The following is a 16,549-nucleotide window of genomic DNA, read 5'->3' as shown; positions in this document are numbered from 1 at the left end:
CAGATGGTGCTCCTTGCTCAGTGAAATCGAGGGCTTACAGTTGGTGTAGCGAGTGGTACGGGCAAGGGAAGGAGAGGAAGAGGCAATAGGACACACCTGTAGGAAAGCAGGTCTCATTAGGTCCACAGAACAACACGCTTAACTATAAACTTCCGCTTATTCACATAACCGTGCAGATCTTGCGGTTCCTGAGGGCCCTGCAAAGATGTGGATCTCTTTCTCACGGAGGAGGCTGGCAGGCAATCACTGCCTCTTCACTCCCACACCCGAACCCATCCCGCTGAGCTCCCATTGCTTCCACTGCTCAGGACTGGAGTGAAACTCGAAGCAGCTTCCAGGGCTCTGGAGATAATAGGCTTTCTTTTTGAAAACATATAAAGGGTATTAAAAGTTACGATGGAAAGTACAGCCTGGTTCAAAGTTTCCCTAAAGAAAAAATCCCAACCAGGGAAAGTTTAGAAGCAAAATGATTTCTCCTCTCCCAGCAAAGGGAGTTTCAGTTTTTGTTTTTCATATCTTGCCCTCTTGCTTCACATACTGTTCTGTGGAACAGCAGCTGAGCTTGCAAATACTTCTGGAGGAAAAGGGCTGTTTTGCTTGAAGCTATGCCTGTCTTAGAGGGAAAAACTGTGTGTTTTTAAGAGCCCTAACTCCTGTATTTTAACTAACTGAGGAAGAATGTTGTTTAACATCACCTTGGCAAGCGTGTGTGGCATGTACATTTCCCAGATCAAACTGAAGCCTGACCCTTTATGCTTACCTTTGGTGCACTTCTGTGGGAGCAAACTTGTGAGCTCAACCTTAGGCGTGCCACAGCCCCTCCAGACTACATCTGGTCAGCCGTTTTGGGATAGATTGCTGTGGGCTGACCCACAGCAGGGGCAGGAGCTTACTGTGGTTTGCTCACTGGGAAACCGTTTTCCCCGCAATGAAAAGGGACGTAGAGAAGGTTTTTGTCTCTTGACTGGTTTATGAAGGGTAAATACGTAGCTCTGCAGGACTCACAAAAAGAGGCACTTGGGTGAAAGCTGAGTGCCCTTCTTGGAGGTGGGCTTGATGTGTGACTGACTCGTAGGGGCAGAAGAGCCATCATTTTAGTGAAAAACAGATGTGAAATATATTAACTGGAGCCCTCTTCTCTCCAAGATTTCCTTCAGCAACCTCCCCTCACTTCTGTCTTCTCAAGGACTCTATTATTTCACACAGGAGAAAGAAGTGAGAGTTCAGGATTTTCTCTCCCTCTAGAGAGATCCACTGGGATTTACATTTTACTTGTACCTATCTTCTAAGTAATGGATTGAGGTCCTTGAAAACGGAAAACACTAAGAGAAAAATAAAGCTTAGAGCCTGTTATATTTACTATGTCGGTCAATGAAGATAGAAGCAAAAAGCTTTAAAAATAAGTAGCCTATTTCAACAGTGAGGCCCCAGTGAAATTGCTGTCTGACTTCCCCCACAGAACAGACTGGGGTTTCTGAAAGTGTTACCCACCCACGGCGTTTGCCCGCCTGAGTTGGACTTTTGCATGCCGAGGACTTGTCAAACTGACTTCTCACAAAACTTTCTAGAGGTGATTTGGCTTTAGGGTGCCCAGCCTGATGGCTTCCAGGAACCTGGTTTTCAAAAGGGGCTGACCATACACTCTTCACCCATCAAAACTTGGAAAAAACCCTCCTAAATGGCTTCTCTCCATTGTGATCTCAGTAGCCTAAAGACAGCAGCTAGAACTGTTTTGCAAAAATAACATGTCAGCAACTTTCTGAGTTTCATGATTTGTAAATGCTTCTATGACCAACCTCAGACTTCCTCAAAAATTCTCTAGGGGGAAACAGCTCTTACAGATCACAAGGAAAGGACTTTTTTTCTTTTTTTTTTCTTTTTCAGATATCTACAGGGGGTGTCCAAATGATTCCTCTTCTGGGAGCTGCCTTGATTTTTTTTCATGAGGAAATTTTCCAGCATATAATTTGGTAGAATTGTGTCACTCCAGCTGCCCCTGCTTGTCTTGAAAATACACTAAGAAGAGATGCTGCTTCTACATCATGAGTGCCTACATGGGGAGTTACACTTGTAACACTACAGAAATATAGTTTGTATTGCTCAGCCATGCTGTAAATTCCTGCTTAGCCCATAGACCCAAGTCACAGTGTCCTCGTGGTGTTACGACCTGAGGGCTTAAATGTGATTTCAGAAATGTCACTTCATGTGGCCAACCTTTGCACAGACACTGTTCTGTTGCAGAGAGAGGGTTGAGAGGGGATTTTGGGAGGCTGACAAACCCTTTCCCCTGCATTTTGTCACTCAAGAGAGAGATTCTTTCAGTGCTGATTTTGATGCCCTTCACACCGACCCACAGTGCCCCATGATCAACCTTATTTCTGTTCAGATCAACACAGAGGGGGAAAAAAAGAGAAGAAAAAAAGGGAGGTGAGGTGCTACCAGTGCAGGCAGTGCAGAAATGGGAGTGACCTAACAGATTTAGTGGGAGGAGCACTAGCTCCTACATGTAGGGATTTTCCCTGTGACGGGGAACTTCAAGACAAGCATCTGGGGGATTCCCCAGTCTGCCTCCAGAAATACCGCTCTGGAAGCAGTAGCAGTTTCACTCTGCTCTCACAGTCCGCCCTGCAAAGAGGCACGCTGTTGCTGCTCTGTGATTTGAAGCAGCAAAAGCCATGTCTTCAGTAGTCTACGCTCTGCTCATCATCCTGTGGAACAGTAAGTGGGGAGCCTTGCCTTGTTCATTCTGGACTTTCACATTTATTTTGTGGGGATATGTTTTGGGAAGACAGGGAGGATTACCTAGGCAATCTCTTTTAAAGGCGATGTGTACCTGTGCTTTGCAGTTTGGTGCTTGATCGGTGAGGCTTCTGTGGTGGTCCCAGATGTTGCTGTGAGATGTGCTGAAGAAGCGCTGCTGCCCTGTAAAGTTCTTCGGGACTCCTCAGTCACCTACCAGACAGCATCTTGGTATAAAGTAAGAAAAAAGCCTAAGTTACTTGAGCAGTCTGCTTTGCTTTCCTACCTGATACTGGCTTGTCTTGTACAAAATGGGTTATTTTATGAAGAGCCATCTACCTCTCAGTGCAGCAGAGATAAGGCAGCAATGAAAGCATCTGAGCTGATCATGGAGAACAGGCATTTTCCATGTCATTGTAGACAGACTATTTGAGCGTGATCCCTGAGTTGCTCTTGGTCTGCTTTTCTATCTAACTATTGCTGGCTTCCAGGGATCATAATTCAGGTGATGCCCCATGTACATATACCACTCCAAAGAGGACTCTTTCCAGGACTTTTCTTCAGAGCAAAAACTGTGTTTAAACCTTGCAACATCAGTGATGTTGTGCCTTGGTTAATCTCCCCCCGAACAGGAGCCGATTTTTTCTTTGAAATAGAAGAACTAAACAAGTACTTGCTATTCTTTAGGAAGATTTGGCTAGCGGAGGTGGGCATAAGGGCAGGGTATGCAGAAGGCTGATGGAGAGCTAGAAATTCTGAGTTATCTCTTTGCAGTCATGAAAGTAAAAGTCTAATCTTGGCTGCCCTAGTTCAGAATTCCCATCTCCAAAGCAGGAGAGCCCTGCTGACCGCCTATCTGCAGGAAGGCTACAAGGATCAATTGGCTAACGAGCAGAAAGTCCTGTTCAACACTTTCAAGATGAAATGTCTCTTAGAAAGAGAGGCCGAGTTGCACAGTGGTTGAAGAAGTGGCTGTTGACTTGCTGTATGGCACTGTTTATTTGCATCTCAGTGCATAGTTTCAGCTTATGGTGTGAGCCAAATTAACAAGAAAAAAAGGAAGGTTTTGTTCTCCCCCATTCCTCACTCCCAGGCATGCACTCCTGCCGCTTACCACGGGTCAGTCCTGGTGGTCCTCTGGTTGCCTGTTAAGTCAACTCGCTGTTGCTTGTTGTAATAGTGGAAAATCAATCTGCAAACAAAGATTTTGTGGGTTACAGAGTTGAATTACTTTCCTATGTGATGGGAGAGCAGTGGAAGGGAAGGGAAAAAACCCTATTTTTGGTGGGCAAAACCTGTTAATTTATCTCTGCCAGAACATAAGGCTACAGCCTTGGCTTCCCCAGCAGTTTGGTCAGATACAGTTTTAAAATTATTCCCTACAGTAAACCAAGAAACAGTGTTATTACATAGGGCTTCTGTGGTTGAAACTTGCAATGCTTCTGAGTTTCAATGCTGGTACAACAATGAGCAGCTAACTGCTGACTAGATGACAATTGCAACCTAAAGGTACCTAGCTCTGAAAGAGCTGTTTCGAACATCTGGCTACCAGCCCGTCAGCAAGTGCAGCATCTATGGTCTCCTTTTTCCAAAATGCTGAACTAAGTGCAGGTGGGAGACCGAGAGGAGAGAATAATGCATTTGGTTGAACATTACTATGGGAGCCGGGATAGGTGATAAGTTACGCTTTTTTGCTTTCTGTTTCAACAATTGCATAAGGATATTTTCCATACAGGCACGTGCTAATTATTTAAGGCCCCATGTTTCCCACAGAGTCTAGGCAGGGCAGGGAACTCATTGCAGGCAAACCATGCAGTCTGGTAGACCTGGAGGAGTTGAGCAGAAGTGGTAGGGAGTGGGGGAGGAATAAACAGAGAGGTTGACTGGATCCCTGAAAACTGTCCCCCAAACCAGTGTTGGAAGTCAACAAAAATGAAAACAGTTTCAGCAAGCTGAAGTGTGGAGATGCTCCAGAAGCACGTCCTTCTGAGTTCAGTGGCAGCTGTGAGGGCCAGGCACTAAACAGGAGCCGAAAGCCATTGCCTTGATGAAGGAGTGTAAGAAAACCCTGTAGACCCAATTCTGTGTTGTCTCGCAGCTCTTTACAGTTCCCCCTGGGCACAAAACGACTGCACATGCAGGGGAGGGTGATATCTGATGACGCCTTTTGTGTGTGCCCCTTCCTAGGCAGCCCTCACTCGTGCTGCTTCCCTTTGCAGCAGTCGGGCTGTTACAGCCCAGACTGCCACTGCACCTCCCCTGCCCTGACCCACCGATCTCCTCTCCCTCCATGGTCTCCTTATTCTTCCTGCTTCATCCATTTCGCTCAGGAAAGGACTGTTTTTCCAGTGCCCAGCATGACAGAACCTCATGCTTTTTTTCTCTGCTGGCACTGCCGAAACTACAAGAAGTAACAAAATCTAGCTATCTTCAGCTCTTGCCACCGTCCTCAGGGGCTGATGGCACCAGCCGTGGTACTGCAGTCTTCTGGTTACTCATCCCAGGAGAGAGGTGGGAAGTGGGGATAGGCAGTTAATGCCGGTCTTGCTGATGCTAGCCCAAGCCACAGTCGCAGCCATATTAGGAAAAGCACAGCACCAAAACTAAAAAGCCTGACTCTCGGCAGGAAAAAGTAATTTAGGCTCAGTGTTTTGTGCTGAAGAAGCAATACTACTTCTACTTGTGGGGCTAGCTAAATAGGCAGCAGCTTGAAGCTCTCTCCTCTCCTCTCCTCTCCTCTCCTCTCCTCTGAAGAGAATTCCTCTCCTCTCCTCTCCTCTCCTCTCCTCTCCTCTCCTCTCCTCGCTTTGCCTGCGTGCTGCTGTTCCCACCCAACACTGCAAAAGGAGGGTGGGGGAATGGCAGAGCGTGACTGGGTTACCCAACATAGACAATTAATTTGTTATTTAAAAAACAGCTACTGAAGGATTAATCAATAAACACCACGTATACCCCCAAAGGGCTAATTAAAAGGTAATTCCAACAAATGGTATGAAATTTCAGACTGTAAAGTTCAAGCAGCTGTTAGGCTAAGTGTTTTGTATGAGGTCACTTTGAACCGTGCAGTAAATGCAAGCAATTAACCTTTGCTTCTGCTGCTTTAAAAAAATGATGGCGACGCGTTACGGTGCTGCATGTGCAGCTGTTTGTGTAGGGTGAACACTCGGTGAACAACCCCCTCCTTCCTACTGGCACCTCTGCATGCTCTGACCAATTAAGGGGTACTTTTAAATAGTTTGCTATGATCTGCTTAAAAAAAAAAAGGATACTGTTTAAAAGTACTTGATTTTCAGTTTTGTATGGAGAAATAATTGTTTCTTGTAATTGTAATAAAGGAGTTAATATTCTGGTGTCAAAATCCAACTGGATATGAAAAGGAAGGATTGCATTCAACAGTTCCTTCACTTTTGCTAATGTCTCGTACTGCAAAAAGCATGCGTGTGTTTTACCAGTATCCTTGGAGCTAATTGTTTGCATGCATGAAGTCGCAAGTGTAAGTAGTTCTGTGCAGAATCAGGACCACAATCAGTCAGCTCAGACAAAATGATTTTTACTTAGAAATACTTGAAGTAGGCAGGCCTAGCACACTGGGGAGAAGGTAGAGCACCAAGTCCTCTTCAAGCCTGGTGCAGCTCTCATCCCATTCACTATGTTGCCATGAGAAAATTAGGGAAAAGTTTTCATAGTGATGGTACCCTTTAAAGGAGATCCATTTTTAGGAGCGCCAGGCAACCTACATGCCATAAAACCATATATAAGCAGTGTGGAAGTTTGCCAAGTGAGAACTGAAAACCAGGTTATTTTTGTATAAGCAACCAGGCACTGGGAATTGTGTATGGAAATACTGGTTTGAATCTATATGGCCCACCTATGAAACGAGAGTCTGGGTAGTGAAACTTCACTTGCCTTTCTGCCTCGTAGGGCTATTGAAAACTGAACAGTTTCTCTTTGTGTAGTACATTGAAAATGAGAACCACTTCATAAAACCTCATAATTATCACTTTATATCCAGTTTGAAAACCAACTTTAAACACACACAAATGAAGTCCCAGTGGATATTTCGTTATTTTGTTCGTGTGATAGCCAGAAAAGTCTTAATCTAAAACAAATCTTGGGGAAGAGGAAAGAAGGCTGTACTTCAGTGAAGTCTGTTAACTTTATAACACTTCCTTGAAAAATGTAAAATTGTGGCAGAGTTAGAGAGGAAAGTCATACTATGAAATAATTAAAAAGTATTAATCGCACCTTCCTTCAAAGGACATGACTTTTGCTAAACGTGCATACCTATTATCTGTTAACATAGGTAAATAATTGCTAAATTACTTCAGTCTGATTTCTAACATACCTGAAGAAATGCAGTCAAATGCTCCTCAGACATCTGTTCAGCTCCAAGTAGCTCCAACACATTGATGATTCAGACAGGAAGGGAACAGTGGCAGTGATTTCATGACCAAAACAATCCTTTTGCCTGACATGAGCTAGCGCTGGATGCCCTTAGCTAAAAAAGAAACAATGAAGAGGCTGTGGGACTGAGTCAGAGGGCTTTTCCAGCTGGCTCATGTGTCACATGCAGTTCCTTTGCTGTTGTTTTGGGGTTGGGTTTTGGTTTTTCTTTTCTTCTTTTTTGTTTCCCCTCTAAAGCACAGAGTTCACTCACATGTGCCCACAATTTATGTCTGTTTTTTTCAAATTTAACATTGGTATATCTACATGACACTGTATAGGAACCATATGGATGCACCTTCAGCACTAATCAAATGTGAAAGTGCTTTTGTGCTGAAAAATACACCTATTAAGCGGTTTCAGCTCAGTTGTGATTCATTATATGTTGGCTATTGTGCATTGCCAGAATTCTAGATATTTTGCTTCAGAAAATAAATTCCTTCTGGCTGTATATAGTTTTTAGATCTCTCTAGCAGTCAGAAATTTCAACTTGGCCATTATTCCTGGTACAATTTTAAACAAAACCATTTTTACAATCATCCCACCCTCAGAAGAAAATAAATTAATGTTAATACATTCCACCTTTAAACTGACATCAGTTTTGGACCTGAACCATTTTGTCTGAAATAAAAATTTGCTTTTATGGGAAAAGTGGATTATATTGGCACTTTGATTTACCTGGGAGCCAACATACTGCCTTAGTCTGGGAAAAGTTCGATGAGAAAAGGTATTTAATGAGAGCAGAGAACACGAGTTAACTTAACAACTGCTTGCTCTCACATGTACATGATAAAATTAAGTTTTAATTGATTAGTTGGGTGTAAGTACTACAGCATGCATGAATTGCCTTTGTTTAGTGGCACTATCATGTAATGCTGTAGCAGTTTTCAAAGCTGCAGCTAAAACCCAGCCAGCTAGGACCGAGAAAAGTGTTCCTCCTCCTTCTTCCACCTTGTTTTTAGTTTTCTGAAAAAGAAGTATTTGCTGAAGAGCACTTAAATTTTGGAGGCCTAATTATTCTACCTATTTCTCATAATTCATCCAGTTAGAGAACAGAAATGTATCAGCTCAGCGGTATTTTCAATCAAACCTATCCCATTTTAACGTCCACTGTATCACGACCACTATTCTTAACAAAAAGCTCCGAGCTAGGAGAAACTTAACAGGAATCAGTCAATTGATTAGAGAATACGTGTGGGAAAATCGCAACCTCTTTAGACCAAGTGTTTCCAAGCTTTTGGGAACTAGAATAACTTTCAATTAAACTCACTAAAATAGGGCAACTAGAGCTGGTTGCTCAGGGCTGTGTCCAGTTGGGTTTTGAATATCTCCAAGGATGGAGACTCCCCACCCACTCTGGGCAGCCCATTCCAGTGTTCAACCACTCCCACTGTAAAAAAGGGGTTTTTTAATGTTTAAATGGAATTTCCTGAATTTCAGTTTGTGCCCATTGCCTCTTGTCTTGTCTCTGGAGGCCACTGAGAAGAGTCCGGTTTCAGCTTCTTTTTATCCCCCTGGCAATCAGGTATATATTGATAAGATGCCCCTGAGCCTTGTCTCCTCCAAGTTGAACAGTTCCACCTCTTTCAGCCTCTCCTCATGTGTCAGAGGCTCCAAATCTTTAATCATCTTTGTGGCCCTTGGCTGGACTCTATCCAGTAAGTCCATATCTCCCTTGTAGTGGGAAGCCCAGCACTGGACCCAGCACTCCAGGTGTGTCTCACCAGTGCTGAGCAGAGGGGAAGGACCACCTCCCTCCACCTGCTGGAGATGTTCTGCCGAGTGCAGCCCAGGAGGTTGTTGGCCGCCTTTGCCACAAGGGCTCATCGCTGGCTCATGGTCAACTTGGTGTCCACTAGGACACGAGGGTCTTTCCAGCAGGTTGGTCCCAGCCTGTTATGGTGCCTGGGGTTATTCCTCCCCAGGGGCAGGATTTGGCATTTCCATTTGCTGAACTTCATAAAGTTCCTCTCAGCCCATGTCCCCAGCCTGTCGAGGTCCCTCTGGATGGCAGCACAACCCTCTGGCGTATCAGCCACTCCTCCCAGCTTTGTGTCATCTGTAAACTTGCTGAGCACGTGCTCTGTCCCAGTGTCCAGGTCGTTAATGAAGGTGTTGGACAGTATCGGCCCCTGGGGGTAGCATTTCCTCTCATTGCTATGGAGGTGATGGAAAACAACACACTTAGCCCCCCAGGTGATTTCTGAAAAAGCCTGTCACAGACATTGCTGCTGGCCGATGTATATGTGACAATAAACATAAGTTCACATTTCTTTTGTTGTTTAATTTTCTTAATGGGTAGCTTTATGCAGATAGGCGGAATGATGCTGCCAGCCTGCAGGTCCCCGTTTCCCAGCAAAATTCTTGCTTCAGTAACCCCCAGCAGCCAGCATGGCAACGAGACCCTTTTTATGCAAATAGATTCAGTGGCATTTCTACTGGTCCCCGCACGAGTCATGATTTGCCTTTTGAATTTTGGTAAAGCCATTAACAGCAAACATGGGAGCAGGAAAAGACCATCTCCCTTTTCTCCTCCCTTTGGAGGTGGGGAGCAGGGGGAGCCGGCGTGCTGCAGCTTGCTCGCCAGCGAGGTGGAAGGGAAATGAAACGCAAACAAAACGCAGGCGGGAAATATTTTGTTGCTGATTAAAGAACGAGTGGATTGCTGCCACCGACAGCGCTTGCTTCGATCCCTCTAAGCTTGTGTGGAATTAATTAGGTAAACCCCCTAGCATTTACCTTGGGCTGTGGTATCACCTGGAGGAGACTTGGCATGAATTAGCACTGGATTATCATAGGAGCTTGCGCTGCGAAATGATCTGTCTAGTGAGAGTCTGCCAAGTAATTCACAGGAGGTGGCAAACAAAGTGGCATTTTCATAATTTTAATTAGGTTTGGGGGGAAAAAAGGTTAGCTTGAATAGAGCAAGAGGCAGAATGATGACCTTACTGAACATCTCATGGACTTCCTTTTGCACGGCTGGGATATGGGGACACACACTGCAAATTTGCTCAGATGTTTCCTCGCTACTTAGAGAATTTAAAAAGGGAGGGGTTGATGTTTTTTGATAAGATAATAGGAGATAAGATTGCGGTGGAAAAAGGCTTGGTTCAGGCATCAGAGAAAGGGTTGCTGTGACCTCCGAGTAGGGATGGATGCGCTGCGTGTAGAGGCTGGAAAAATGCCACCAGATGTCTCTGTAGCCTAAAAGATGTAGGGAGGCTGCTGGGCACACCAGCACCACCACGGACTGCCTTGCCTGCGTTTGCTCTTCAGTAAAGGGGAGATTTAATGGAGAAAGAGAGGCACGCAAACTCTGAATTAACCCCCCCCATGAACCGTTCCTCCTCCTCCCCAAATGCAAAGGTTGGCGACTCCCATCCAGATCGCGACTGGTTTCTCCCAAAGGGATGGAGCCAGATTAGGCCATAAAGTAACTTTTTCTTCTGTTTTGGGGAAAGGCTGTTCGTGCAGCTTCACGGACAGTGCTTTGCCTTACACAGAACAGGTCTGCGCAAGGCAAAGTTCTGACTTGCTTGTCTCCAGGGTCACCGTCGCTGTACTTGTGACAGCAACTGGGCACCTCGAACAGCTTTGGAGGCAATAATCAATCCTATCCTTCAGCGTCCCCATAAAACAGGGAAGTTAAATCATTTACCAAAAATCTCACTGGGAATAAAGTGCATGGTCAGGCATAGGATACATGGACTTAATTTACTTCTCCCTTATATTAGCAGTGGTGATTACAATTGCATACAGAAAGATCAAAGTGTTTTCTGATTCCCAGGTCTCAGCCACAAGAATCACAGCACCATTTACCACCCAAGACAGCAATTATTTGTGCTACCAGTGAATTAAAAAACAAAGAAAAAAACAAAACTAATTTTCTGTGTGTAGCTCCGACCTCCTATCTGCATTTTAGGGCAGTGTGAAGGGCAGCCAGGCTGGTTCTCTTCACTGCCCTGTGGGCAGTTTTAAATTTCACTGAGGAAGGAGGTGGTAAGGGAAGGGAGAGTGGCAAAAATTAGATCTGAGGGAGGTCAACTCTATCCACTTAACTGCTATTGACCCACTTGTAACCAGAGCTGAGCCCAGCCTGGGTATTGGAATTCCTCCGGCCACATCTCTGACAATGTGCAGGGCCTGAAAATATCTAAATCCCTGTAGCACAGTGAAGTCCCTACAGCCTGAAAACCGCCATAGATACTGCTTGTCTCATAGCTGCCTGGGGCTGAGCATAGTAAGAATGAGAAGCTGGGGTACATTTACTGGGGGATTAAGAGGAAGAAGGTACTTTCTTCCCTCTTGCTGGGTAAAGCGTGGAAAGCCCCAGGGAATTACTGCTCTGTGTTTCAGTTGATGCACTAAAAAAACCCAAACCTTTCTGAGAAAGGATCTTTACAATTATGAAAATCTTGTGCTTTAGTCTGATTCCCCAGTTCCTGAAAAGTTCCCCAAATTGCAGCTTATTTTAGGGCTGCAGCCCACCATTTTAGGACTGCAAAAGTAACAAAGTATAATGGAGCATCAGGCCCACATTTCTCTCCGGACTCCCGAGTACACTTTCCTCATACAAGTGCATGAAAGGGAAACCAGATACTCATAGCCTCAGTATAAGAAAATTGTGTTAATTTTAATAACTTACAGTGTAACTGTTATACCCTGATGCAGTAGCTGATAGAAAGTAAGCACCAACATGCAACCCAAAAATGTGTCTATTAAAATAAAATAATAATAATAAAAAAGCCTTGGCTTATATTAGTTACATGTTTGGCTGAAAAGCTGAGCCCTGGACTGTATGAGGTGGCTTTGGCTCTGCTGGTCCACAGAAAGGCTGAATTCATTACTCGGGAAACCTTCATGGAAGGCACACTGCCTCGAAACCCAGGGAGCAACATCGATGAATAAGAATGGACACGGGCTAATTCAAACCCTTCTCCCATCTTTCAAACCAAGTTAGTGATTTCTCTCTTCTTTGTGGTTCCCAGCCAATTGTCATTTTCAGTGCATCCTATCGCCCCGCAGTACAAACTGTTCTGGGAATACACTTCATTCCTCCAGCAGCCTCTCAGCAATGCCAAGGAATGTAGCTCTTCTGGTTACAATTAAGAAATTCAACATATAAATGCTCCCCAAGTGCACCAGAACCTGCTTGTGACCTTCACGCAACTGAATCTGAAGGAGTCGAAGCAATTTTTTGTTCTTTGGTTCCAAAAAAAAGGGGGAGGGGAGGGGAGGGGAGGGAGGGAAACCCCCATTCCTCCAGCAAGGCACCGTGGTTTCAGGGGTCAGCTGCACAGAAACTGGCACAGGGAAGCGCAGTTTCCAGGGCTGCGTTCCCACAAGGAGCTCTGGGCTGCGGGGTCGCTGGGAGGATGCCAGCCCGTGCTGGCAGAGCCGGCGTGCTGCGGCACGTCTGCCGGGTAGGCAGGTTTAATTCCCACCACCGCATAGCAGAAAGTGTGCTGGCAGGGCGAGCGGAGGCAGCAGTGGAGCCTACCTGCCTGCTGCCACGCTCTGCTGGGGACCTCTGGTCCCCAGGGCCACCCCTGAGCGGCTGGGGGGGCTGCCTCTTGCTGCCTCAGCTCCATCCCCTCGGACTGTCGCTCTCTGTTTGAACTCTTTTGGGGCCTCTGGGTAGACGCTTTGAGAGCAAACTCTACTGCTGCCTTTTGTCATGTTACATCTCTTCCAGGATTGTGTCCAGGTGAGGCAGATTAAGAAGCTATTGCAGAATAGCTCTATAGTATCTATTTATAAATATAGTGTCTATTTAAGCAAAAAAGCAAATACTTTTTGATTGAGCATGAACATATTAGACGCCTTTGAGGTTCCTCTCCTGCCTCTCCTAAGCCTCTGCATTTTCAGCCATAAGCCGGCTTTAAAACTCTCTTTCCCCTAAAACTCAGGGTGACACTATTACTCAAGATGAGAAATATATTTGTGTTTTCCAGATGGCTGGAGATGGCGAAGGAATAGCATGGAAAGTCCTTGATGTGGAATCTCATTATCCGAAAGAACTTGGGGGGTCCCTGGAGCTCTCCAACGACACCTTCTTTTCACTGAGGATCAAAAACGCGACCAGCCGAAACAGCGGGACATATAAGTGCACTTTGGGGGAACAGAGTGGAGAACGCAATCTGAGTGGCACAGTCACATTAAAAGTAACAGGTACAGTAGAGACTCTTGACTGTCCCGTGCTCCACGTGGCATTTCATGAAGGCAACAGTTTAAAAATACTTTACAAACACCAGCACAATGTAGCACCTTGCTTTACATTTTAGGTTGCCCTGGAATAGAAGATGAAAAATTAAAAAAATACAAAGCCGAGCTTTTCATGCTGACGTGCCTTGGGATTTTTTACTTGCTGCTCATCTTTTTTACCTGTGTAAGTAACTCCCTTTTTCATAAACAAACCAACCAAAACCAACAAAAAAACCCCCGCTCATTTTCTCTGCTAGCACCACTTTAACACGGTGATCAGAAGTTGGTGTTCATACTTAATTTATGGTCAGATCCTTTAAATACTCACACACTATTTTCAAAGTCAGGAAGGAAACTCAGGTGCACGAGGAACACAGGATGGAGTCCCAAAGAGATAAAACATTTCACTGCACCCTGATCTAACTCAAACCAGACAGTTATTTTCCTGCACCCCGTTGCCCATTTCTGCTTCCAGTTACTCTGAGTGCAAGCTACTCTTCAGTTTAAGGGCACATCAACAGCTCTTCTGGTTTGGTTCTTGGGAATAGCATTTGCCCGAGATGGAGGCACAGGCCCCTGGGATCCCGCCCCACCTATGGCATTGCTTTGTGTGGCAGCATGATGGGCAGGTTCAAGTCCACCTATTTTTTGCCTCAGTTTCCAGACCTGTAAATTGGTGACAACCCCATTTCAGACGGGCATTTTTGTGAAGCTCCGTCTTTCTTGGTACACATTTTTAAATCCTTGGAAAAGAACCTCCTCGGGTTTTTATCCATACCCTTAATGCTGGCAGGTAGTTCTGGGAAAGGTGGGGAGAGGAGGTATTTGGGAAGCTCAGTTCACAGAAGCAAAAGTATGTTTTTTCTGCGGTAGCGGTGAAGTCACCCCCTCAGGCAGAAGAACCAGGAGGTCTGCGCCTCCTGGCTTAAAGGCAGCCTGAGCCTCAGGTCTCGGTACAGTGCAAAACGGGCTGCATTTCTAATTAAAAACAAAACCAACCCGAGCATTTTGGGAGGTCAGATTTAACTTTTGCTGCCTATTTCATGTTTGCCTTCTTGTTTTGCTCCTCAGCAGATGAATCATAACTGTTGATTGGAGAATATCTAATTAGCTGCAGCTAAATGTAGCTTTTCATGTATCTTCAGGGAGCAATTAAATTTATGCCTGTCTCTTTTTTAGATTGACAATCCTGCCAGTAATTTGTGCCATTCAGACTGAAGTTTGACAAGATAAATCTTGTAGGAATTTGTTAGGATGAAAGTATGAAAGCAAGGATATCACTCAGAAGAGACAGATGCCCCTGTTCTGCTCAGTGTCCTGAAAGAATTTCAGATCTCTACAGAAACCTCTCCTTCCCATACGTAAAAAAAAGTCCCAGTTTTAGTGGTGCAGTTAAAAAAAAGCAGAGCCATGTAGTGAAGATAACCACTCTGCTGGAATTACATGTATCTTACTCTTGGGTGAGGTCCAGTCTCAGATATCAACCTAGCTTTCATCAAAATTTAATGTTGCCCTGATCTCACAAGTGAGCTTCATTATTTAAAATGCCTGTTAAGTTCTTACAGGTTGCCTTGTCCTCTCCTTTAGTGGAGATGATTGTGCCTTATCTCTACTAAACTCAACAGCGACATTAAGTTTAAGACTGGTTGGCAGGACTGGGACTTTACTTTGACAACTTGATGAAAATATTTCAGGCACTGGCCTGCATGGAAGGCAGGTGGAAACACACTTGCAAGACCTTGATGCAAGGCCTGTTCATATGAAAATTTGAATTAGATATAAATTTCCCTTTGTGACTAAGGCTTTTGTCCTATATACCTCCTTGATTGAGCAAGAAACAGCAGCTTCTCTTTGTGCTGGGTGCTTCTGGTGACAAACAAATGGAAAAGGCATAATGAGCTATGGTTAGCAAGGAGAAAAAGCAAAACTTTCAAACTTTAACAAAAATTGCCTTTCATAGGAATTCTCAGTTTTAAGCTTTCCTTTCTGTTTTCTCTTTTAGACATGTCTAAGAAAAGAGAGTATGTCTTCCAATTATCAAAAAAAGAGACCAGATATGAAACACATGCTCACTCTCATCAATGTACATGAAATGACAACTTTCCAGGACTTAAACAGCAACAGCACTTGCAAAAATGAGCTTACTTCAAGTTCTGTCTAAGTTGATGTTGACGGCACCGTGGGCTCATCAGTAAACACGACACGAGCTGGATGGCCGAGTGGTACGGAGAGGAAATAAACGCTGATATATGGCCTCTTCAGAACAGCCTGACAGTATAGGTGACCTGTCAGTGATCTGCTTGCGCTGGACAAGCCTTTGAAAAGCACTGTTACGCACTACAGTAACTTTTGGGAGTCAGGCGGCTAAGAAATACCATTACAGCTATACAACGGTGTTACGATGCTGTTGTGAAGCTGGCATCAACTTTTTTTCACTCTGCTGTGCAGCCCTCTTGTTCTGAGCACGAACATGCCTGTGATACAACTTATAGGGAGGCCACGGCAGCACAAAGCCGGGGGATTAAGCTCTTCAGTAAACTAATAGCTCTCATCTTTCAAAAGCAAACACAACAGGTGCTGCGGTATGGAAAGATAAGTGTGCGGGGCTGCCTCTGCTCCGTGCTCTGAGCCTGATTCTGGATGGAGTTCCTTTACTGCAGACGGGATGTAACTTGATGTTCAAGTAAGCTGAAGAGGTAACGTCATGCTCTTGTCCTGGATGAATCAAATCAACATTCGTTTTTAAATCTGAGAGTGACAGGCGGGCTGAAATCTAAGAAGGGAGAAAATATTCTGAAAATCTTTCTGGACCAAAAGGAACTTTCTATCTCTGCAAGAGAAGTAGGGATGCATTTGCATAACATCAGTTATTTCCCAAAGGCATCTCCATAGGAATCCATGGGTCAATCCGTCGGAAGTTTCAATGAGACTGTTAACCTTAAAGCAACGAAAGTAAGAATGAAGCAGCCTGTGATATTAAGGGCATGTAAAGATGACTTATTTTGTGGTTTATAAAACATGAAGCCAAATGTATGCGACACCCACGTCAGTCAAGTTACACAAGTGATGACCAAAGCCACAGCTTGGAAGAAATCAACTGTCTGTATCCTTGGGATGTAGTAAGTCAGCTGTGAGATATAGGAATGGAAGATGGGGCATATGA

The 16,549-nt window shown here is 44.7% G+C and overlaps 1 protein-coding gene across 1 annotated transcript; it reads left to right on the top strand.

The window, feature by feature from the left end:
- Window positions 1–2,667: 2,667 nt before the first annotated feature.
- CD83 (CD83 molecule) lies at window positions 2,668–15,547 on the top strand (the record flags this gene model as incomplete). Its single annotated transcript, XM_009580545.1, is given in 5 exon segments — window positions 2,668–2,759; window positions 2,762–2,977; window positions 13,137–13,353; window positions 13,467–13,570; window positions 15,389–15,547. Coding segments are annotated over 5 exon segments (788 nt in total), but the record flags the coding sequence as incomplete, so codon positions are not given.
- Window positions 15,548–16,549: the final 1,002 nt, after the last annotated feature.

Source organism: Fulmarus glacialis, unplaced genomic scaffold, assembly GCF_000690835.1.
Source record: "Fulmarus glacialis isolate BGI_N327 unplaced genomic scaffold, ASM69083v1 scaffold4906, whole genome shotgun sequence".
NCBI lineage: Eukaryota > Metazoa > Chordata > Aves > Procellariiformes > Procellariidae > Fulmarus > Fulmarus glacialis.
Note: the sequence above shows the minus strand (reverse complement) of the source record. Positions and strands in the feature narration are given on the sequence as shown.